Here is a 25,734-nt window from a genome sequence, read left to right as displayed (position 1 = left end):
CCTGCCTTGTATGGAGCATCTTTGGGATGTGCAGCCGACAAATCTGCGGCAACTGTGTGATGCCATCATGTCAATATGGACCAAAATCTCTGAGGAATGCTTCCAGCACCTTGTTGAATCTATGCCACGAAGAATTGAGGCAGTTCTGAAGGCAAAAGGGGGTACTAGCATGGTGTACCTAATAAAGTGGCCGGTGAGTGTATGTATATATATATATATATAATATGTGTGTGTATATATACAGTACAGACCAAAAGTTTGGACACAGCTTCTCATTTAAAGATTTTTCTGTATTTTCATGACTATGAAAATTGTACATTCACGCTGAAGATATCAAATCTATGAAATAACACATGTGGAATTATATACTTAACAAAAAAGTGTGAAACAACTTAAAATATGTCTTATATTCTAGGTTCTTCAAAGTAGCCACCTTTTGCTTTGATGACTGCTTTGTATACTCTTGGCATTCTCTTGATGAGCTTCAAGAGGTAGTCACCGGGAATGGTCTTCCAACAATCTTTAAGAAGTTTCCAGAGATGCTTAGCACTTGTTGGCCCTTTTGCCTTCACTCTGCGGTCCAGCTCACCCCAAACCATCTCGATTGGGTTCATGTCTGGTGACTGTGGAGGCCAGGTCATCTGGCGTAGCACCCCATCACTCTCCTTCTTGGTCAAATAGCCCTTACACAGCCTGGAGATGTGTTTGGGGTCATTATCCTGTTGAAAAATAAATGATGGTCCAACTAAACGCAAACCGGAAGGAATAGCATGCCGCTGCAAGATGCTGAGGTAGCCATGCTTGTTCAGTATGCCTTGAATTTTGAAGCAAAGCACCCCCACACCATCACACCTCCTACTCCATGCTTAACGGTGGGAACCAGGCATGTAGAGTCCATCCGTTCACCTTTTCTGCGTCGCACAAAGACGCGGTGGTTGGAACCAAAGATCTCAAATTTGGACTCATCAGACCAAAGCACAGATTTCCACTGGTCTAATGTCCATTCCTTGTGTTCTTTAGCCCAAACAAGTCTCTTCTGCTTGTTACCTGTCCTTAGCAGTGGTTTTCTAGCAGCTGTTTTACCATGAAGGCCTGCTGCACAAAGTCTCCTCTTAACAGTTGTAGAGATGTGTCTGCTGCTAGAACTCTGTGTGGCATTGACCTGGTCTCTAATCTGAGCTGCTGTTAACCTGCGATTTCTGAGGCTGGTGACTCGGATAAACATATCCTCAGAAGCAGAGGTGACTCTTGGTCTTCCTTTCCTGGGGCGGTCCTCATGTGAGCCTTTTTCTTTGTAGCTCTTGATGATTTTTGCCACTGCACTTGGGGACACTTTCAAAGTTTTCCCAATTTTTCGGACTGACTGACCTTCATTTCTTAAAGTAATGATGGCCACTCGTTTTCCTTTACTTAGCTGCTTTTTTCTTGCCATAATACAAATTCTAACAGTCTATTCAGTAGGACTATCGGCTGTGTATCCACCAGACTTCTGCTCAACACAACTGATGGTCCCAACGTACGTAGGTACGTACAGACAGACAGACAGACAGACAGACAGACAGTCAGTCAGTCATGGCCAAAAGTATTCACACCCCTGCAATTCTGTCAGATAATACTCAGTTTCTTCCTGAAAATCATTGCAATCATAATTTCTTTGTTATTATTATCTTCATTTAATTTGTCTTAAATGAAAAAACACAAGAGAATGAAGCAAAAAGCAAAACATTGATCATTTCACACAAAACTCCAAAAATGGGCCAGACAAGTATTGGCACCCTCAGCCTAATACTTGGTTGTACAACCTTTAGCCAAAATATCTGCGACCAACCGCTTCTGGTAACCATCAATGAGTTTCCTACAATGCTCTGCTGGAATTTTAGACCATTCTTCTTTGGCAAACTGCTCCAGGTCCCTGATATTTGAAGGGTGCCTTCTCCAAACTGCCATTTTTAGATCTCTCCACAGGTGTTCTATGGGATTCAGGTCTGGACTCATTGCTGGCCACCTTAGAAGTCTCCAGTGCTTTCTCTCAAACCATTTTCTAGTGCTTTTTGAAGTGTGTTTTGGGTCACTGTCCTGCTGGAAGACCCATGACCTCTGAGGGAGACCCAGCTTTCTCATACTGGGCCCTACATTATGCTGCAAAATTTGTTGGTAGTCTTCAGACTTCATAATGCCATGCACACGGTCAAGCAGTCCAGTGCCAGAGGCAGCAAAGCAACCCCAAAACATCAGGGGACTTCCGCCATGTTTGACTTTAGGGACCGTGTTCTTTTCTTTGAATGCCTCTTTTTTCTCTCCTGTAAACTCTATGTTGATGCCTTTGCCCAAAAAGCTCTACTTTTGTCTCATCTGACCAGAGAACATTCTTCAAAAACGTTTTAGGCTTTTTCAGGTAAGTTTTGGAAAACTCCAGCCTGGCTTTGTTATGTCTCGGGGTAAGAAGTGGGGTCTTCCTGGGTCTCCTACCATACCGTCCCTTTTCGTTCAGACACCGACGGATAGTAAGGGTTGACAGTGTTGTACCCTCGGACTGCAGGGCAGCTTGAACTTGTTTGGATGTTAGTCGAGGTTCTTTATCCAACATCCACACAATCTTGCGTTGAAATCTCTGGTCAATTTTTCTTTTCCGTCCACATCTAGGGAGGTTAGCCACAGTGCCAGGGGCTTTAAACTTCTTGATGACACTGCGCACGGTAGACACAGGAACATTCAGGTCTTTGGAGATGGATTTGTAGCCTTGAGATTGCTCATGCTTCCTCACAATTTGGTTTCTCAAGTCCTCAGACAGTTCTTTGGTCTTCTTTCTTTTCTCCATGCTCAATGTGGTACACACAAGGACACAGGACAGAGGTTGAGTCAACTTTAATCCATGTCAACTGGCTGCAAGTGTGATTTAGCTATTGCCAACACCTGTTAGGTGCCACAGGTAAGTTACAGGTGCTGTTAATTACTCTAATTAGAGAAGCATCACATGATTTTTCGAACAGTGCCAATAATTTTGTCCACCCCCTTTTTTATGTTTGGTGTGGAATTATATCCAATTTGGTTTTAGGACAATTCTTTTTGTGTTTTTTTTCATTTAAGACAAATTAAATGAAGACTATAATACCAGAGAATTTGTGTTTGCAATCATTTTCAGGAAGAAACTGAGTATCATCTGACAGCAATGCAGTGGTGTGAATACTTTTGCCCATGACTGTGTGTGTGTGTGTGTGTGTGTATATATATATATATATATATATATATATATATAATTTTATTTTATTTTTTTTCTCCGTGCACGTGTGGTACAAGAATACAGAAAGTATGTATGCATTTGTATGTTGATCAATGCATATATAGATACACACATACATATAAAAATTGTAAATCGCATACAAATAGTGCTTATATATAAATGCACGAGTGCAAAAAGAAGCTAGAAATAGTGAATACACCATTCACAAATCATATCCAACTAATATTGGACCTGTTCAGAGGAATGATGTAAGCGTCCAATTTAATGTGTGTATCCCTTTAAGAATAGCAAGTAATAAAATGTCAACATGAAGTGTGCCTATAGGAGGTGGCTGATAAAAGAAGAGCAAACAGGCCTGGAATTTGCAAACATGCAGTAGCACTCAAAAACAAAACCCACGAGTAAAGTGCAATTATCCATATAGGACCATAATAAGTAATCAAAAAGTGGGGAGTCAATGCAAGGACATGGTAAATGGTCTATTTGCAGTGAGCCACACAGTAGCACATGTAATAGTGCAAAGTGACAAGTTCCATAGATGTTAAAATAATCTATATATATAATTGTCTAAGGGGTACTTCCGTCTTTCTGTCGGCAACTTCCGTCACGGATATTCATTCGCTGATTGGTCTTGCCAGCTGCCTGTCATGGCTGCCGCGACCGATCAGCGACGGGCACAGTCCGATTAGTCCCTCCCTACTCCCCTGCAGTCAGTGCCCGGCGCCCGCTCCATACTCCCCGCAGTCACGGCTCACACAGGGTTAATGCCAGCGGTAACGGACCGCGTTATGCCGCGGGTAACTCACTCCGTTACCGCCGCTATTAACCCTGTGTGACCAAGTTTTTACTAATGAGGCTGCGTATGCAGCCTCAATAGTAAAAGCAGCTAATGTTAAAAATAATAATAATAAAAAACAAAAACAAATCATTATATACTCACCTTCCGACGCTCCGGTGACCTGTTCATGCAAGCGGCAGGTTCCGGTGCTAAGGTTGGTGTTCGACAAGGACCTGCCATGACGTCACGGTCATGTGACCGCGACGTCATCACACCCTCGGACCAGAAGCTGCCGCCTGAACCGAACACAGGCGACAGAACTACAAGGGGCCCCTCGGAAGGTGAGTATATGTTTATTTTTTAACCTGTGACATACGTGGCTGGGCAATATACTACGTGGCTCTGTGCTATATACTACGTGGCTCTGGGCTGTATACGACGTCACTGGGCAATATACTACATCACTGGGCAATATACTAACTGGGCAATATACTACGTGGCTATATACTACGTCGCTGTGCAATATACTACGTGGCTCTGTGCTGTATACTATGTGGCTCTGTGCTGTATACTATGTGGCTCTGTGCTGTATACTACGTGGCTCTGTGCTGTATACTACGTGGCTCTGTGCTGTATACTACGTGGCTCTGTGCTGTATACTACGTGGCTCTGTGCTGTATACTACGTGGCTCTGTGCTGTATACTACGTGGCTCTGTGCTGTATACTACGTGGCTCTGTGCTGTATACTACGTGGCTCTGTGCTGTATACTACGTGGCTCTGTGCTGTATACTACGTGGCTCTGTGCTGTATACTACGTGGCTCTGTGCTGTATACTACGTGGCTCTGTGCTGTATACTACGTGGCTCTGTGCAATATACTACGTGGCTCTGCAATATACTACGTGGCTCTGTGCAATATACTACGTGGCTCTGTGCAATATACTACGTGGCTCTGTGCAATATACTACGTGGACATGCATATTCTAGAATACCAGATGCGTTAGAATCGGGCCACCATCTAGTTTGCTTTAATAATAACGGTGGCAAAAAGGTACCTGTATGATGCACCTGGTATGGGCAGGAACGTGCCCCGACGCGCGTTTCGGTTCAGTCCTTTGTCAGGGAGTGGCGTCCATAGAAAACAGTGGGTTTAAAAAGGGAGATGTGGCCAATGAGAGTGGACCGATAATAGAGTTGCCGCATGTGCGGCCAGGAGTTCCTGGAAGTCGCCGGTGTCATGCAGCACGTGACGGCAGGGCACATGTCATGTGACCCGTCACCACGGCAGCATAGAGGTGCTGGAGCTTGCCGACCAATGAGACACAGGCAGCACAAGCGTACAGGATCGATCCAGACATCATGGGCACGTGGAGACGTAGATGTATCAGAGTGAACTGGATGAGCACAAGACACACAGCAGAAAATAAGAAAAATATTGTAAAAAAAAAAAAAAGGTGAACTAGTGAAAAAATAATTAACACAGAAGATAGTAAGAGATGTGTACAACACATAATTAAGTGCAAAAATAATGTTTAATCTTTATATTAGTAAAAAGTGTATGCATAAAATATACCTATGAGAGTGCATCATTTATAGTGAAATGTATATACAATATATGCCAGAGTGACACATTGTAAATAAAATCTATATACACTGGTCAAATAAAAAATAAAGGGAACACTAAAATCCCACATCCTAGATATCACTGAATGAAATATTCCAGTAGTTGTGAGTCTTTATTCATTATATAGTGGAATGTGTTGAGAACAATAAAACTTAAAAATGATCAACGTAAAGTACAACTAATATCCCACAGAAGTCTGGTGTTGGAATGATGCTCAAAATCAAAGTGGAAAATGAAGTTACAGGCTGATCCAACTTCAGTGGAAGTGCATCAAGATAAGGAAATGATGCTCAGTAGTGCATGTGGCCTCCACGTGCCTGTATGACCTCCCTACAATGCCTGGCCATGCTCCTGATGAGGCGGCGGATGGTCTCCTGAGGGATCTCCTCCCAGACCTGGAGTAAAGCATCTGCCAACTCCTGGACAGTCTGTGGTGCAACGTGACATTGGTGGATGGTGCGAGATATGATGTCGCAGATGTGTTCAATCGGATCCAGGTCTGGGGAAGGGGCAGGCCAGTCCATAGCTTCAATGCCTTCATCTTGCAGGAACTGCTGACACAATCCAGCCACATGAGGTCTGGCATTGTCCTACATTAGGAGGAACCCAGGGCCAACCGCACAAGCATATGGTCTCACAAGGGGTCTGAGGATCTCATCTCAGTACCTAATGGCAGTCAGGCTACCTCTGGCGAGCACGTAGAGGGCTGTGTGGCCCTCCAAAGAAATGCCACCCCACACCATTACTGACCCAATGCCAAACCGGTCATGCTGAAGGATGTTGCAGACAGCAGATCGCTCTCCACGGCATCTCCAGACTCTGTCACGCCTGTCACATGTGCTTAGTGTGAACCTGCTTTCATCTGTGAAGAGCACAGGGCGCCAGTGGCGAATTAGCCAATCCTGGTGTTTTGTGGCAAATGCCAAGCATCCTGCATGGTGTTGGGCTGTGAGCACAACCCCCAACTGTGGACGTCGGGTACTCAGACCATCCTCATGGAGTCGGTTTCTAACCGTTTGTGCAGACACATGCACATTTGTGGCCTGCTGGAGGTCAACTTGCAGGCCTCTGGCAGTGCTCCTCCTGTTCCTCCTTGCTCAAGGGCTGAGGTAGCGGTCCTGCTGCTGGGTTGTTGCCCTCCTACGGCCCCCTCCACGTCTCCTGGTGTACTGGCCTGTCTCCTGGTAGCGCCTCCAGCCTCTGGACACTACGCTGACAGACACAGCAAACCTTCTTGCCACAGCTCGCACTGATGTGCCATCCTGGATGAGCTGCACTACCTGAGCCACTTGTGTGGGTTGTAGAGTCCGTCTCATACTACCATGAGTGTGAAAGCACAACCAACATTCAAAAGTGACCAAAACATCAGCCAGAAAGCATCGGTACTGAGATGTGGCCTGTGGTCCCCACCTGCAGAACCACTCCTTTATTGAGTGTGTCTTGATAACTGCCAATAATTTCCATCTGTTGTCTATTCCATTTGCACAACAGCGTGTGAGATTGATTGTCAAACAGTGTTGCTGCTTAGGGTGTGTCCACGGGCCGTATTACATCCGGAATAGCTGCGGGTTGAACACTGCGTAGAGCCGCAGCGTTCAATCCGCAGCGTCCAGATGTTACAGCACAGTGGAGGGGATTTTATGAAATCCCATCTCCACTATGCGTGCAAACACGCACCCGGTGGCCCTGCGTTTCTGGACATTCGGCGCGTCTTTTTAGAACGCAGCATGTCCGTTTACCTTGCGGCGACGCTGCGCCGCCGCAAGGTAAAACACAGGGCCCTATGTGTGGGGTGCGATGATTCCAGATGTGTGCAATGAACACATCTGGAATCATCGCGTCTACAGAAGGGGGCGGCGCTTTGGGCGGAGCGCCGGCCATCCTGAACGTGAATACATACCCTTAAGTGGACAGTTTGATTTCACAGAAGTTTGATTTACTTGGAGTTATTTTCTGTTGTTTAAGTTTTCCCTTTATTTTTTTGAGCAGTGTATATTACACATAGAAAAACACCAATACAATGTGTTTAAAAATGTTAATGCTTAGTGTCAATGTAAATTATGGAAATTGGGGTATGCAAATCATGGTGAGAAATAAATATACAAATGTAGTGTGAATAGATTAAAAAATGAAGTGAATAAAGAGGGGGGGAGTGTGTGTAAAGATTATGAAGAAAACAACAAACTAAAATGGGCAAAAAATGAAAAATGACCAAAAAATAAATAAATCAATAATAATATGCAACATTAACATGGATATTACTCCAATTCACTTTTATTCTTGTATATTATCCTTAAAGGGAACCTGTCACCCCGTTTTTTCGGTATGAGATAAAAATACCGTTAAATAGGGCCTGAGCTGTGCATTACAATAGTGTAGTTTGTGTACCCCGATTTCCCACCTATGCTGCCGAAATACGTTACCGAAGTAGTCGTTTTCGCCTGTCAATCAGGCTGGTCAGGTCAAAAGGGTGTGGTGTCCTCCCCCAGATCTTGCGTAGTGTTCCGTTGGTGGCGTAGTGGTGTGCGCATGCCCAAGGTCCCGAATCCTCTGCCAGGGGTGTGAAAACAACAGCGATGTCCGTTATTCCATTGGTGGTCGGTGGGCGCGGCCATCTTGCTTTGGCCGCAGAATCGGCGCTCTGCTGGCCGCGGCTTCAGGAAAATGGCCGCGGGCATCCGCGCGTGCGCAGATGGCTATCGCGGCGGCCATTTTCGTGAAGCAGAATTCGCATCTCGGCTTCACGAAAATGGCCGCCGCGATAGCCATCTGCGCACGCGCGGATGCCCGCAGCCATTTTCCTGAAGCCGCGGCCAGCAGAGCGCCGATTCTGCGGCCAAAGCAAGATGGCCGCGCCCACCGACCACCAATGGAATAACGGACATCGCTGTTGTTTTCACACCCCTGGCAGAGGATTCGGGACCTTGGGCATGCGCACACCACTACGCCACCAACGGAACACTACGCAAGATCTGGGGGAGGACACCACACCCTTTTGACCTGACCAGCCTGATTGACAGGCGAAAACGACTACTTCGGTAACATATTTCGGCAGCATAGGTGGGAAATCGGGGTACACAAACTACACTATTGTAATGCACAGCTCAGGCCCTATTTAACAATATTTTTATCTCATACCGAAAAAACGGGGTGACAGGTTCCCTTTAAAGTATATCGTGTCTGGACATAGGATTAAGCCAGGAGGGAAAGGCCACATCTCCATGGAAGAAAACTAAAAATGAAAATAAAATAAAATCAGGAATTAAAAACTGAATAAATATAGGTTTATGAATAAATATACTAAAAATGGGAAAGATGGACACCCAAGGTATACAGGAAAGGAACAAAGCTAAGGTGTTCATTAAGGCCAAAGGGACATAACGTTTTCAAAGTCCATATCCACCTAGCCGTAGAGTTTGAGGATATTTCTTGGCTGAAAACGGTACCACGACATTTTAAGACATTTTGTGAGTGTGATGCCTCAACACGGAAAATTAGGGGCATCAATATGATTCAGCGTAGTAATAGGGGTGGCAAGATTAGTAATCCACTGGCGAGGCTTGACTCAAGGTGGATTTCATCTTCGGTTTTGCTGACGTACTACAGGGGGGGACGCCCACCGTGGCTGATGTAGTATATGGGGGGGGGGGATACTCCAACCGTGGCTGATGTAGTATATGGGGGGGACGCCAGCCATGGCTGATGTAGTATATGGGGGGGACGCCAGCCGTGGCTGATGTAGTATATGGGGGGACGCCCGCCGTGGCTGATGTAGTATATGCGAGGGACGCCCACCGTGGCTGATATAGTATATGGGGGGACGCCCACCGTGGCTGATGTAGTATGGGGGGGGGAAGAAAGGCTACAACATGTCCCTCTGTCCAGAAAAGCGCAGTGCTGGTAACAATTAAAGGGAACCTGTCACCCCGTTTTTTCCGTATGAGATAAAAATACTGTTAAATAGGGCCTGAGCTGTGCGTTACAATAGTGTATTTTGTGGACCCTGATTCCCCACCTATGCTGCCGAAATACCTTACCAAAGTCGCCGTTTTCGCCTGTCAATCAAAGTGGTCTGGTCAAATGGGCATGGTGACATCGCTGTTTCTTCCCCCAGATCTTGCTTATCTTTCCGTTGGTGGCGTAGTGGTTTGCGCATGCCCAACTGCCGAATCCACTGCGCAGGTGAAGAAAAAGAGCGCGATCTGCGCTATTCCCCTGGTGATCGGTGGGGGCGGTCATCTTCCTGAGAACGCGCGTGCGCAGATGGAGTGCTCTGCTGCCCGGGGCTTCAGGAAAATGGCCGCGGGATGCCGCGCGTGCGCAGATGGAGATCGTGGCGGCCATTTTCCTGAAGCCCCGGGCAGCAGAGCACTCAATCTGCGCACGCACGGCCTCAGGAAGATGACCGCCCCCACCGATAACCAGGGGAATAGTGCAGATCGCGCTCTTTTTCTTCACCTTCGGCAGTTGGGCATGCGCAAACCACCACGCCACCAACGGAAAGATAAGCAAGATCTGGGGGAAGAAACAGCGATGTCACCACGCCCATTTGACCAGACCACTTTGATTGACAGGCGAAAACAGCGACTTTGGTAAGGTATTTCGGCAGCATAGGTGGGGAATCAGGGTACACAAAATACACTATTGTAACGCACAGCTCAGGCCCTATTTAACGGTATTTTTATCTCATACTGAAAAAACGGGATGACAGGTTCCCTTTAAGATCCAGGCAGGATCGCTGCGGTCAGTGATTGATGGCAGCATTTAAGGCACTGTCAGCAGAAAGCGGAATTGGCTCTGATCTCTGCTGTTAGAGGCAGATGTTGGATGTATGATACAGTCGGCGTCTGGCCTCACCTGAGCTTTTGTGTATTGTGGGCAGCCCCCATTTCCCCAGTCTCCACAGAGAGCAGGACACTTAATCCTCTGATCTTTGGGGGTCCAGCCTGTATGATCCCCAGAATAAGGGGGGCACAGGGCTAAAGAGCAGCAAAAATGTATTGGACGTGTTGAATATTTTTGTATCCTCTATCGTTTAGACTTCATCAGAACAATCTTGCCATGGAGTATAATGTACAGGCCTGATGGGAGTTGTAGTCAGTTAGCACTGCGCAGAGCTTTTATTAGTATGGCATGTTCTGTCCTGCAGATTTCCTCCAGCTGCAGGATGGGAAGAGTGTCAGCAGGCCCGACGTCTGCCAGGCTTCTGACACCCTCCGGGCTTATTCCACCATAACATGCAACATCCTGATAGCGCCTCATTACTAGGGGATAGAGGAAATGAAAGCAAGCTGTCAACATGCATCTTGTGTCCTCGTGCGGCCTTCAGTACTTGATTCCATGGGCTCTCCTGCTCGTGTGACACAAGCTGCGGCCAACCGGTAGTCCTGTCTCTCAGCAGATATATAATCTGCCTGTAAGGCGTTAATGACTAATGTAGTCTTGCATCACCAAGCACAAGCGTGGGATGGATGTAATGCCTCCACCACTGGGCTCTGAAGGAAGCGTGTTGATGACATTTTGGACAATGGTCGCCTCCATCCTTGTGGGAGCAGTTCGGTGGAGACCCCCTTATGTGTCCCGTTATTTTCTGGTGATGCATTTCTCTTGACGATATGATTTTTCTTTTGACGTCTGTTTTCTGTGACTTGAGAAGGTCACAGGACTGTGTGCTGTCAGGATGTGATGACACCGTGTGTAATAAGGAAATGCGGTGACAGGATTACGGCAGCGCTGGGGGACCGTGGTGGGGTCGGCGGCCACGCTCCGTCCTTGGTCGCTGGCACACTACGGATGTAGTCATGTGATCTGGATCTACATAAGACAATGGCAGGACTGGCACTTCCACAATGGCAGGACTGGCACTTCCACAAAGTCCTCTCATCCTTCTCCTCTGATGTAACCCATATGGCTGGGATATAAATAGTGTTGCCACATGTGCGGCTTGTTTACTCTGTCACTGTATTGGAGTGGTGTGTTCTCTCTGTAAAGTCTGTGATCGCCTGGCTTCCTTTTCTTTTTTTTTTTTTTCCCCTAACTTTTGTAAGGGTTTCAGTCCCTGTGCGTGATGGTGATGCCTCCTCCTGCCTCTCTCTGCGGTGCCACATTTTCTTGGCAATGCCAGTGGTATGGATGATGGCAGAACTGATTGATGGTGACTTATAGGATTGATGGTCTTGGTAATGTACATGGATGATGATCATAGAATGATAATTTGGATGCTTTTTTTTTTCTGATAGAAAAACTTTTATGTATGATGGATGCTGTGGAATGACATTGGTGGTTTGACTGGTGATTTATATGATGTGGATGGTTATATGATTGATGGCGTTGGAGAATTTGGAAGGTATGATGGATGATATTTATAATTGTTTGGATGGTGATTTTACATGATGGTTTGAGGAGGCTGACTGGTGGTAGTATGGATGATTATAGTACCATATGGTTGTGATGGATATGATTGAGGGTATTGGAGAATTTGGATGGAGATATGAATGTAGATGAATATAAATAATGCTGACAGGGGTGATGGCGGAGATGATCTTTATGACTTGCAGAAATAATTGTTATGGATGATGAGAGATGAAATTTATGGAGTGGCTGATAGGATTCCTTTTATACGTGATTTTGGTGGTGTGGATGATGTATATTATATGATTAGTTCTCTGGGAAATTTACATGGTGGTATATGATGCATATAATGGATGATTTGGATGATGATAGATAATAATTGATGCTATGGCTGATACCTGTTAGTGCTATGGAGGATTTGCATGTGATGGATGGTAATTTTTAGATGGTGGTATAGATTATGATGCATAGAAAAGGATGATTTTGATGGTGCTATGGATGATGAATATAATTGGTGGTGCAGATGATGATGATTTTTATGATATATTTGAGTGGAATGGATGGTGATATGGATTATTTTTATTACGGATACTTAGAAATGATTGGTATGGATGATGATTATTATGGTAGAATCTTGCAGAGCCTCTTGCTGCTCCCCCGGGTGTAGAAGTGGGGGGGGTGGTACGAGGCGATCTGTAGTGTCAGTGTCCGGGCCCAGTCTTGCATCAGTGCCTGTAACCTCCATTGTTGTCCCCATATTTCGGCCATTGATTTCTTCCTCCTTTCTTGTTTCTGCAGAGATGGCGTCAGATGTCCCTTCTCTGGGGGTCGCTGTGTCCTCCGGAAACCCGGGCTCAAGTTCTCAGGCCGGCGGGTCCATGGTGCAGAGAGCCAACAAGCGTCGCTCCGGGTATGATCCCATGACTGTGTAGACAACTTTTCTGTTACCTGGTTATCATATGTTCTGGGTTATCAGATGACTGTAGTTAAACAGATAAAATCTGCTTATCGGACTGACCGGAAGATCTGTGTGCATGATGACTAGCAGCGGCCATGTTCTAAGGCTATTGTTTTCTTTCTTCCTCAGGTTGGACTTCGATGATGATGATGACGATGACGAAGACTCCGGCAGTAAATTCCTCCGGTACGGTTGCACCATTTGCACTAATGAGACCATGATATACAGTAGCCACCCCGTCCTATTGCTACCATAGTATCTGGTGTACTGTGGTGCTCCCAGACGAATTCATTGTGACTACCAGAACAGATGTGCTGTCAGTACACCTTGTGTAGGATCAACCTGAAATGGGTACAATTGTAACCAGACCCTCATCCTGTTATTGTCATTCACTGACTGCAAGCACAGATCCCAAAATGATGAGTGAAGGGAGCTGGTTCTGATCGCTGCTGTCAGAGCAGTTATTCCGAAATGATCAGTGAAAGGAGCTGGCTCCGATTGCTGTGGTCGAAGCAGAAACTTCAAAATAATCAGTGTAGGGAGCTGGCTCTTATCGCTGCTGTTGGAGCAGAAATCCCAAAATGATCAGTGAAGGGAGCTGGCTCTGATCACAGCTGTCGGAGTAGATATCCCAAAATGATCAGTGAAGGGAGTTGGCTCTGAATGCTGTTGTTGGACTAGAAACATCAAAATGGTCAGCGAAGGGAGATGGCTCTGAATGCTGCTTTTGGACCAGACTCTTCAAAATGATGAGTGAAGGGAGCTGGCTCTGATCGCTGCTGTCTGAGCAGAGATTACAAAATGATCACTGAAAGGAGGTGTCTCTGATCGCTGCTGTCAGAGCATAGATCCTAAAATGGTCTGTGAAGGGAGCTGGCTTTGATCGCTGCTGTGAGAAGAGATCCCAAAATGATTAGTGAAGGGAGCTGGCTCTGTTCGCAGCTGTTGAACCACTTAAATTATGCCATCACAGATATACAGCAGCAATTAAATGAAGCGATCTCATGGTACTAATGTATCGCCATGTCAGCCTGTTACCTACTGAAGGTCTCCATTTGTACTCCTGTTTGTAGGCGGGGTCTAAGATCCTCTCCTATCTAATTAGTCTGTCTATTACCTTGTGAATTGCAGATGTGACGACGAGCAGCTGCCTAATGACAAGGAAAGGTTCGCCAGGTAAGCTGTACCTCACTGTTGCCCGCCTCGTGCCGGCCTGCCATCTGCGTCTGGTTTTTCCTATGCGGCGCGGTATATTGATGGTGCCCATACAACACGCTGTGCTTACGGCGTCCCTCTTGCCTAAGCTTTGCGATCTCATTGGGTATCACACTGGAGTCTGGGGTCTTCTTGGTATCACACTGGAGTGCGCTCTGTGCCAACATTACAAATCACCAGCAGGCCGGGTCCACATTCTGTTCAGGGCGTACACAATGGCCCCAATATGGAGGGCTGCTCCGTACAGGATGCTTCTAATGGATGACGCAAAAATCCTTGTATTACCAGGGCAGCCAGGGGTCGTTCCTTCTCCAGCATAACTTCTGGTAGTCATGGATCTGACCGATGGAGGGCCTGCGGTTCCCGCTAAGGGGGTTCTGCAGAGAATAGCAACGCAGTGATTTTTCCATTTTTTGTGCTTTTGGTTTTTCCTTCCCTTTTTCCACCCTCCATAATTTTTTTTTCATACATTTTCTTCCATCCATATAGCAGTGTGAGGCTTATTTTTACGGGACGAGTTGTATTTTTGAACGAGAAAAAAAATTCCAAGAGCTGGGAAAAAGCACAATTCCACAATTTTTGTTTGTTTTATTTACAGCATTCACTTTCCGGTAAAGATGACCTGGTAATATGATTCTTCAGGTCAGTACGAGTATGCAGACACCAAACATGTATAGTTTTCGGGAATGAGAAAAAATCAGAAATGTGTAAATTTAAAGAAAAAAAACATGTTTTTGCTTGTCGCCATTTTCTGAGACCCCTTTCGCTTTTCTTTTTTGAGATATGGGGCTGTGGGAATGTGTTTTTGTTTTTATTTTGCGGGTTCCTGAGTGGACATTTTTTATTAAATCCATTTTTTAAACCTTTTTACTTGATATATATTTGTCCGTCTCCTTAAGGGACTTGAACCTGCGATCATCCGATCACCGGTGCTGTATACAGTAATGCTTCAGTACTGCTGTATATAGGAAAAATTGACTGTCTCCTAGGAATGCTGGCCATAGGCTTTCACCGGAAAGCGGTCATGACGAGTACAGGGGGTCTTCAGCATCATTAGCACACACTTGCGTCCCCCCCAGGACCGCACCCTTTCATGTGTTTGTTAGGCCGCTGCCTGCCCACCTGGAAAAAACTGTACACCGGGCATCTGCAGACCCCCAGTTGGTGTAAGGAGGGTTCTATGTAAGGAGGGTCCTATGGGGACCTCTCGTCACTTCCTGATGATGTTAGGTGGGGGGGGGGGTTACTAGGGCCAATCCTTTCGTTTGCAGGGTCTGGAGAGATGAGCAAAGAAGGTTTGCAGGACCCTTATCAGTCCGTGAGGGCCAGAAGGGAACCCTGCAAAAAGCTTCCATCTTTCCACAATTTGGCACTGGGTGTGTGAAATGGGAGCCCACTAAATAATAGAAGTGGCTCCGCACTGACATTCTTGTCCACTGCTCTCACTGGTGACCTGACCCTCGGACCAACACAAAAGGGGAGCTCTTTTAGCCCGAGGAGCCAGCCTAATTACAGGGGTTAGAGGGGCTGCACCAATTCTTACGAAAAGTTCCTGACTGCATTATATATTGAGTCTTCAAATAATCATGTTGGTGATTATAGTGAGGGCGGACTGCCCTGTCTACAGGAGCCATTCAACCTTTATTCCCACCTGCAGTACCATTTTTCAGCACAGCTGATTCCCATAGGCAATAGTGAAAGAGCGCCCCCAGTGGAAGCTGACTTGCATAAGCTGCAGATCTTTAGCCTTGGCCTGAGAATACAGACTCCTCACTGCTATATTCTGCTGATCCCACCCAGATGCCGCAGTCGCGGCTCTCACTGCTGCAGCTTTTTACTTCCTGGTTCCTTTTTCGTTGGTTAACCACTTCTTCAGCCGTCTGGGCAGCAGATTTCCCGCGAGGTTGGCTCATTTCTCACAGTGAGTAGTACTGTAATTTGTTACTGGTTTCCTGTGTGATCTGGGGCTGCAGGACTCGCTTCCCCAACGGCTTTGTGCTGTCATCCACTGTGGGAGAAGCAGTGTTACTGTGAGTGTGTGATGAGAAGTGAAAGCTGTGTTCCTCATTACAGAGTGCTGCTTCGGTTGTGAATGGAGACGATAATTATGACGTTCCTGTAGGGGAACCGGGCTGCCCTCATTCCCCACAACAAAGGAAATCAAAGTGATTTGTGTGCACGTATCAAGTGTATTATGTCTATTTATTGAATTTTAAGTGTGCAGTTTCTCTTCATCAGCATTCTGTCATAACTATAGGTGCTGGAGCTTCCTTCCTTCTCACATTACAGCATGCATTGCTCCTGCCATTGTCTCACATCTTGTGTGACCTGACCTGAAAACTTGCCTCTGCTATTCTTGTATGCAGTTTGGTCCAGTATCACATCACTGATCTGGCAGTGCTTCTGATGCTCTGGAGCTGCAATCACAGTGCAGCTGGCGGTCATTGGAACAGTCAATGTGGCAGCGTCGCAACCCAGAGCCACCATTATTTCTTGCAGGTTTTGCTAATATGGCCCCCGACACTGCAATCCCAGGTCGAACTCTGCAGCCCCAGACTCAGACCGTGTCAGGGAATGTCTGTCTGGTTTCAGAGGAAATGCTTCAAAAGTTTTTTTTTTTTTTCTTTTTTAATTTCTGGTTGACCCCTTAACTGCGCAGACATTTTGTTCTCGCACTTGTTTTTTATCCCTTTGTTTACTTCTTCCAAGAGCCGTAACTTTTTTTTTTTTTTCTTTTATGTTTCCTTCCACACAGCCGTTCAAAGGGTTCAGTTTTTTTGCAGAACAACTTTGGAGTTTTTTTTTTCTTTCAGTAAAAGTTAATGGTGCAAACAAAACAAAGTGTAAAATTCTGGAAAATTGTTTCCACAGATTCAGTGATTCCAATTGTTTTTCCATTTCTTTTTGGTTCGTGAAAGAGGCTAATTCTATGTTATGTTTTATTTACCATGTATATGGTTTTTTTACTTTTATGGGTCTTGAACCTGCAATGTTTTCCTGGGTTGCGTTGCATTTCAGTATATAGAAAAATGAAGGTTCTCCTACAAAGCCCAGCCATAGATGGTGTTTCACGAGAGTGCAAAGATGGAGGTGACGGGGGAGCCTGTTATAGACTTGCAGCTGCATGGCCTCCTATGGGCACCATGCCATCATGTCGTGGCTGGATACAGGAGAGGCACTAAATGTATGATCCCTGGGGTCCTACCGCCGGCACCCCGTCCACAGGAATTAGTCTCCTATGATCTCTGCTGGATCGGCAGAGAAGGCCGCCATGTGGCGCTCTGCCTTTATGGATGGTAATGGGGCACAGGGATGTGGGGCTGCGCTGTACTATGGCGGATGTATTATTACTGACCATGATAATACCGTCATATCCCGTGAGCTCCTGTACATGTAGTATTATACTAACGCTCTGCGGTTCTTTCCTCACTTTGGCCTGCATGGCTGGTGTGTTAGCACAGTGTCCCATAGCCGAGAAGAGCTGGTCCACCTTACTACTGTTCTTATGCCCTGTCTTCTTTGTGACTGCTCTCTATTCTGTTCTGCTGCAGGGAGAATCACAGTGAGATCGAGCGGAGGCGAAGGAACAAAATGACGGCCTACATCACCGAGCTCTCAGACATGGTGCCCACCTGCAGTGCCCTGGCACGTAAGCCCGACAAGCTGACCATCCTACGCATGGCAGTGTCTCACATGAAGTCTCTGCGGGGAACGGGGAACACTCCCACCGATGGCTCCTACAAGCCCTCATTCCTGACAGACCAGGTGAGGCTCTGCAGCAAGGGGGATGTGGACATATGCAAATAATGTCACATACACAGGCCTCCAAAATGCAGACATTGACCCTATTGCAGATGGAGGAATCCAGGACTGCCTGAGGTCTCTGGCAGGGATAGGTAGACAGCTGCTAACTCTATAGATAGAGTCTGCAGTGTTACAGGATTGTAGGGTGTGTGTACAGTGACTTGTGAATCTATTCACCCCCTTGGCTTTTTATCTGTTTTCTTACATTACATCCTATGTGTAAATATGTGTGTATCCAATTTGTGTGTGATGCATCAGCACTAAATAATGTAAGGTAGTGAAGTGAGAAAAATCTAGGCATACATAAATTTTATTTGATCAAATAAGAAAACTGACATGTGCATATGTAGTCACCCCTTTTGCTATGAAGTCCCTAAAATTTTCTGGTGCAAGCAATTCCCTTCATAAGTCACATGCTTAGTGACAGGATGTCCACCTGTGTGCAATCTAAGTGTCACATGTCTGACTGGGAAAGCCTCAGTGACCAGAGGTAACCTCTATGACATCACCGCCAGTCACTGATGCTGCGCTCGCAGCAGCTCATTCACCAATGGTTCTCAGCCTGGATGGAAAACAGTTTTTCCCCAGACATGGATTACAGCGTGGGACAGAACGACGGAGAGGTGAGAGATCTAGTTGTTTTTTTATGTTTGTTTTCTTACAGAAGATGAGGGCTTCGGTGGAATTAGGCGTTGGGTGAGTATAACTATGTTTGTTATATTTAAATTAAAAAAAGTCTTTTATTTCTAATATTCCAGCTATGTCTGTATTTAGCATACAACTATAGGATTAGTGATGGATAGGTGTCTTACAGACGTCTCTCTATTACTAAGCCGTGGGCTTGATGTCACCTGACAACACAAAGGTCACATAAAGTCCACAAATATGAACCCCACTTGCCACCGCTACAGGGCAAGTGGGAAGAGCTGGGCAAAGCTCTAGAATTGGGGCATCTAATAGATGGACCTTTTCTGGGCAGCTGCAGGCTGCAATTTTTAGGCTGGGGGGACCAATATCCATGGCCCCTTACCAGCCTGAGAATACCGGCCCCCAGCTGTCTGCTTTAGCAAGACTGGTTGTCAAAAATGGGGACCCCACATCATTTATTTAGTTATTTAAATAATTTAAAAAAAATACAGCGTGAGGACCCCTCTGTTCTTGATAACCAGCCTCATTGAAGCTGACAACTGCGGGTTGCAGCCCCCAGCTGTGAGTTTTGCCTGGCTGATTATCAAAAATTCAGGGGAACCCACGCGTTTTTTTTTTTTTTTTTTAATTGACAGCGCAGGATGGTGTTGGATGATGGGAGCTGTAGTCCCATCCACTGACATCAGTGACTAGAGGTAAACTTTATACCTCCGATCACAGCTGAGCACTCACGCTGTCTTTTGACAGTGTGGGAACCGTGGCTCTCTGACCTGCAGGGATGATTTCACCTCCGAAAAGAAGCATTGTTTGCCGCCCTGTCATGCACTTGACAGCGTGGCAAGCACTGGATGTTTAGGCCCCCAGTGCAAGTGAATGGTGTCCGGGTACTGTTCTGGTACCCGAACCTGAAATTTTTGTAACTGTTCGGCCGAACCCAAACATCCAGGTGTTCGCCCATCTCTAGTAAAGAAGTCTACATTGGCCTTTGAGGACCTAAAGGCTCTTAAAGACTCCCTGGACAAGAAGGCAGAGGTTTTTCTGAAGCAGATATGGGAATCCTCAGCAGGGTCGTTAAAACCAGCAACCTGCACAGCCAGGTCCATGATGGTGTGGCTACAGCAGCTTGAGGACCAAATCAAGAACACCACCCCTAGGGAAAAGATCTTAGCAAACCTTCCACTGATGCAGGGAGCAGCTGCCTTCCTGACTAACGCCTGTGCAGATTTCGTCAGGTTGGCAGCTAGGTCAGCAAATCTATCAAATGCGGGCCGCAGAGCTTTGTGGCTCAAAAGCTAGCCAAGGGATGCTCAGTCCGAGGCCAGACTATGTTCAGTCCCATGTGAAGGGAAATATATTTTCGGCCAGGCTCTGGATGATATCCTTGATTAAAGCAGAAGTGTTAGGGTACCGTCACACATTGAAATTTTCATCGCTGCGACGGCACGATTCGTGACGTCGCAGCGTCGTATAATCATCGCTCCAGCGTCGTAGACTGCGGTCACACGTTGCAATCACGGCGCTGGAGCGATGCCGAAGTCCCCGGGTAACCAGGGTAAACATCGGGTAACTAAGCGCAGGGCCGCGCTTAGTAACCCGATGTTTACCCTGGTTACCAGCGTAAACGTAAAAAAAACAAACAGTACATACTCACCCGTCGGTGTCCTTCAGGTCCCTTGCCGTCTGCTTCCTGCTCTGAGTGCAGCCGTACAGTGAGAGCAGAGCGCAGCACCACTGTGATCTGCTCTCACTTTCCGGCCGGCACTCAGAGCAGGAAGCAGACGGCAAGGGACCTGAAGGACACCGACGGGTGAGTATGTACGGTTTGTTTTTTTACGTTTACGCTTGTAACCAGGGTAAACATCGGGTTACTAAGCGCGGCCCTGCGCTTAGTTACCCGATGTTTACCCTGGTTACAAGCGAAGACATCGCTGGATCGCTGTCACACACAACGATCCAGCGATGTCAGCGGGTGATCAAGCGACGAAAGAAAGTTCCAAACGATCTGCTACGACGTACGATTCTCAGCAGGGTGTCTGATCGCAGTAGCGTGTCAGACACAGCGATATCGTAACGATATCGCTAGAACGTCACGAATCGTAACGTCGTAGCAATGGAAATTTCAATGTGTGACGGTACCCTTAGGCTTACTGCAGAAACAGGTTCTGGTGGAGATACTGGTTCAGCAGCAGGGGAAGGGGTTTTATTCTTCCCTGTTCCTGATAAGGAAACCTGACCAGTCCATTAGGACTATTGTCAACCTGCGAAGTCTCAACAAGTTTCTGGTCTACAGACCTTTCAACATGGAGTCAATAAAGATCTTGTTCCCAGGCTGCTATATGAGCATCCTAGATTTAAAGGATGCAAACTACTATGTCCCCATCCATCAGAGAGACCAGCAGTACCTGAGAGTACCAGTATATATAGACAGACAGCTCATGCACTTCCAATACCGGGCACTACCCTTTGGTCTATCCCTGGCCCCAAGAATTTTCACCAAGATAATCTTGGAGGTAACTGCACATTTCCGAGAACAGAATGTGTTGATAGTGCCATATCAGGATGATTTTTTGGTAATTGACAGGTCAGAGGAGGACTGCAGTCGTCAGCTGAGGCATATCCAAACCGCTCTTGATTCGGCTAGGATGGATGATAACTATGGAGAAGTCGAGACTGCAGCCCCTAGAGGTTCAGTCTTTCATAGGACTTATTTTGGACTCTGAGGAACAAGCATGTCTTCTACCAGAGGAAAAGAAAAACCAGATCATAGCCCTTGAATCAGCAGTGGTTACCAACCCGGTTATGACTCTGAGGAAGGCTATGTCTCTACTAGGAACAATGACCTCCTGGATTCCGGCAGTACTATGGGCCCAGATTCACTCCAGGAGTTTACAACTGGATGTCTTAGAAGGATAAAGAAGACTCGGAGGTCATTTAGAAGGGAAGGTAGTGCTTTCCCAAAGAGCAATCGACTCCATGGCTTGGTGGTTGGACTCGGGGAATCTGCCGCATGGAATTCTGTGGTCTTACCGGGTAACAGACATGATTGTGACGTATCCGAGCGCAGAAGGATGGGGAGCACATCTCGGAGAGCGCATAGGTGTCTGGTCAGAGTCAGAAGGTGACCATTCATCAAACATGAAAGCGCTACTGGCGGTAAGAAAGCAGTAGTAGAATTATTTCCCCATCTAGAGAGGCACCACATTCGGATAATGTTAGACAAGCAGACTACGGTTGCCTGTATCAAACACCAGGGGGGCACAAGTTCCCGGGCCCTGATGCTGCTATCACAGTTAATTCTTTAGTTAAAGGAAGAACATCAATTGACACTAATCACACTGCATATAAAAGGGAAGGCGAACAAAGAATCAGATTTTCTCAGTCTTAATACCCAGAAGCAGGGGGGATGGGAACTGGATCCTCTAGTTTTTCAGCAGATTTTGGATCGACGGGGACAAACAGAAATAGACCTGTTTGCCAACAGAAAAAAAACAGGAAAACAAAGATCTTGTGTTCTTTGAACCCAAGAGAAAGACCCGTATGCTTTGGATGCACTAAAGATTTCTTGGGATTTCAGGCTGGCTTGCGCATTTTCCCCGTTGATGTTGATTTCAACAGTCCTGAGGAAGATTCAGGAGGACAGAGCAAGGGTCATCATTGCTCCTATTTTGCCCAAGAGGCCATAGTTCTCACTGATGAGTAGAATGTTCTTATTAGGTTCCTGGATTCTCCTGGATACTTCGGGCCTCCTCAGGCGGCAGGGCCCAGTGTCTCCTCCTCAGAGGTCAGGTCTGCATTTGACGGTCTGGATTTTGAGAAGGCACTAGTAATACAAAAAGGCTTCTCCCCGGCCTTAGTCGCTTCCCTGCTGTTGAGTACAAATCTGGTAACGACTAGAATATATAGCAGGATATGGGCTAAATTCTTATGTGGTTCAGGAGAGTCCGTGGGGAGGCCTAGGTCTCGATTTAAGGCTGTATTGAATTTTTTTCAAAAGGGTATGGAGATGGGCCTAGTCACTAGCACCCTTAAGGTGCAAGTGTCTGCTTTGGCAGCCCTATATAATTATAACCTAGCGGTGGATAGATGGATAGTTAGGTTCATTAAAGCATGCCATAGGTCGAGACCAATGCCAGCCCCAAAGATGCCTCCTTGAGACTTAAACCTAGTTCTTGAGGCATTGACAAAATCTCCCTTTGAGCCCTTGAATAAATTACCGGCTAAAGTACTAACACTAAAAACTGTGATAATAGTGACACTAACATCAGCCTGCAGGGTTAGTGATTTACAGGCTCTATCAATCACCCATTCATGCAGATATCGGATTATTATGAGGCCAGATCCAACATATCTTCCGAAGGTAGCCTCAAAGTTTCATAGAAGCCAGGAGATAGTTCTCCCCTCCTTTTTTTAGTGAGTTGAAAAATGCGGAGGAACGCAGGCTTCACGCGTTAGATGTTAGGAGGGCCTTGATACAATACTGATACATGTCAAGACAGTGGAGGAGAAGTGAGTCCTTATTTGTGTCTTTTCAGGGAATTAGGGAAGGTCTTAAGGTTACGATGGGTACTATAGCTAGATAGGTTAGGGACGCCATCAGCCTAGCATACACCTCTAGTAATATGCTGGTTTGTGAGAACCTGCTGGCCCATTCAACCAGGGCCAGGGTGACCTCCTGGGCTGAGAAGGCAGAGGTGTTGATCGACAATATATTAGGCGGCAACATGGTATTCCCCTTCAACCTTCTATAAATACTACCATCTTAAGCTGTCTTCCTCTGATGACCTGTTCTTTGGGAGAAAGGTGTTACAAGCGGTGATCCCTCCCTAGGGTGCTTTTGATCTATATAAATCTCTCAGGTGGTATTGTCATGGGAGAAGGGAAAAAAATCGTAACTACTTACCGGTAACAGGATTTTACAGAAATGATGGCATACTTTTTTCCTCCCCGTTTTATCACTAGTGGTGTGCACTTTAAGGGTATGTGCACACGTCCGGATTTCTTGCAGAAATTTCCTGAAGAAAACCGGAAATTTTCTGCAAGAAAGCCGCATTTTTTTTTTTGCGGTTTTTTTCCTGTTTTTTTTGCGTTTTTTTTTAGCATTCTCCAAGCGTAATTAGCTTGCAGAATGCTAAAGTTTTCCAAGCGATCTGTAGCATCGCTTGGAAAACTGACTGACAAGTTGGTCACACTTGTCAAACATACTGTTTGACAAGTGTGACCAACTTTTTACTATAGATGCAGCTTATGCAGCATCTATAGTAAAAGATATAATGTTTAAAAATAAAAAAAAAATAAAAAAAAAAATGGTTATACTCACCTGCAGACAGCTGATCTCCTCAGCGGCGTCCGTTCCTATAGCTAGTGTGTGTGCGCAGGACCTTCCATGACATCGCGGTCACGTGAGCGGTCACATGACCGGTCTCGCGACCAATCACAGGACTGCGACGTCATCGCAGGTCCTTCACCGCACACCAGCTATAGGAACCGAAGCGGCAGCATGCACCTGAGAGGCGGGAAGACATCGAAGGTGAGTATATCACTATTTTTTATTTTAATTCTTTTTTTTTTTACCAATTATATGGTGCCCAGTCCGTGGAGGAGAGTCTCCTCTCCTCCACCCTGGGTACCAACCGCACATAATCTGCTTACTTCCCGCATGGTGTGCACAGCCCCGTGCAGAAAGTATACAGATCAATGCACTCCTAGGTGTGCGGAACCCCCGCAATTCCGCATTTTTAATGAACATGTTGCTTTTTTTTCCGCGATGCGATTTTTTCACGGAAAAAAATGCACCGTTAGCACAAGAAATGCGGAATACACTGTAAATAATAGGAGGCATATGTTAGCGTTTTTTTCGCATTTTTATCACGTTTTTATAGCGAAAAAACGCGAAAAAAATGCGAAAAATACTGAACGTGTGCACATGGCCTAACGGTGTTTAAGAAAGAGCGCATGCGGAGGAGAGGTGCCACCCTTTTATTCAGTAGGTCGTGGCCTTGATGGGCGGATTAACCTCTCTCAGGTGGTGCTGTCATGGGCTCTGTAAAATCCCGTTACCAGTAAGTAAGATTTTTTTTTTTCTGACCGCCGAGGAAAACGCTATGTCTAGTGTTCATCACCCCAAGAACAGGGAAAGGGAAAATGGTCCGAGTTGAAGAGAAGATAGATGATGCAAAATACGGGGATATTCTTGAGCAAAACCTGTTCGTCTGTCACTGATTTGAGACTGTCGGAGGTTCACCTTCCAACAAGACAATGACCCAAAGCATAGTGCTAAAGCAGCACTCGAGTAGTTTAAGAGGAAATGTGTAAATGTTTTGGAGTGACCTAGACACAGCCCAGACCTTAATCCAATGGAGAATCTGTGGTCAGACTTCAAGATTGCTGTTCACCAGAGGAAACCATCTAACGTGAAGGAGCTGGAGCAGTTTTGCCTTGAAAAATGAGCAAAAATCCCAGTGGCAAGATGTGGAAAACAGAGACTTGTCCAAAGGGACTTGAAGCTGTAGTTTCCGTAAAAGGAGGCTCTGCAAAGTACTGATTTTAGAGGGGTGAATAGTTATACACACTGAAGTTTTCAGTTGTTTTGTCCTATTTGTTGTTTGCTTCTAATAAAAAGAAAAACACATGTTCACAGTTGTCAGCATGTTCTTTACATGATCTCATTGAAACCATCATAAAAAACATTGAAACTCCAGGTTGAGATAGCAAACCACGAAAAATGCCAAAGGGGTGAATACTTTCAGAAGCTACTTTGTGTGTGTGTTTATGTATATATCATTACATGTATATCGTTTAAGTTGACTTCCTTTTCCCCTAAAGAAAAAAACAAAATCTGAAAAGCAGTACCAGTCTTATATTTGGTTTTGCTGCCTGTTTAATTGTCCAAATCAATAAAATGATGGCAAAACAGAAGTATCCGAAACCAGCCGGCTACCAAAAATATAAGGTGTTCTAGCTTTCAGATTAGGGGGACTGATGCCTTTTTTTTTCTTTTTCTAATTAAGGTAATTTTCCTTTTCAAGTAGTGAAGCAGAAAAAATATTTGTACGTTTGTTATTGTCAAACTTGCAACTTTGTGGCTGAAGGGCAGTGACCACCGCTGTAGGAATTG

General features: G+C 45.9%; 1 protein-coding gene across 2 annotated transcripts in view; it reads left to right on the top strand.

The window, feature by feature from the left end:
• ARNT (aryl hydrocarbon receptor nuclear translocator) overlaps positions 1–25,734 on the top strand; it is a 59,958-nt gene that overhangs the window by 15,277 nt on the left and 18,947 nt on the right. The window contains exons 2-5 of one of the 2 annotated variants that reach the window (XM_077257833.1): positions 12,794–12,905; positions 13,083–13,139; positions 14,085–14,129; positions 17,720–17,933. In XM_077257833.1, the coding sequence (XP_077113948.1) occupies positions 12,794–12,905; positions 13,083–13,139; positions 14,085–14,129; positions 17,720–17,933 (428 nt within the window). Of the gene's footprint in view, positions 1–12,793; positions 12,906–13,082; positions 13,140–14,084; positions 14,130–14,766; positions 14,811–17,719; positions 17,934–25,734 lie in introns of those variants that run through there. The other variant, XM_077257838.1, reaches the window with a different exon arrangement.

The sequence above is a fragment of the Ranitomeya variabilis genome, chromosome 1 (assembly GCF_051348905.1).
Source record: "Ranitomeya variabilis isolate aRanVar5 chromosome 1, aRanVar5.hap1, whole genome shotgun sequence".
Taxonomy (NCBI): Eukaryota; Metazoa; Chordata; class Amphibia; order Anura; family Dendrobatidae; genus Ranitomeya; species Ranitomeya variabilis.
The sequence above is the reverse complement of the archived record's forward strand: the minus strand, read 5'-3'. Positions and strand labels throughout refer to the sequence as shown.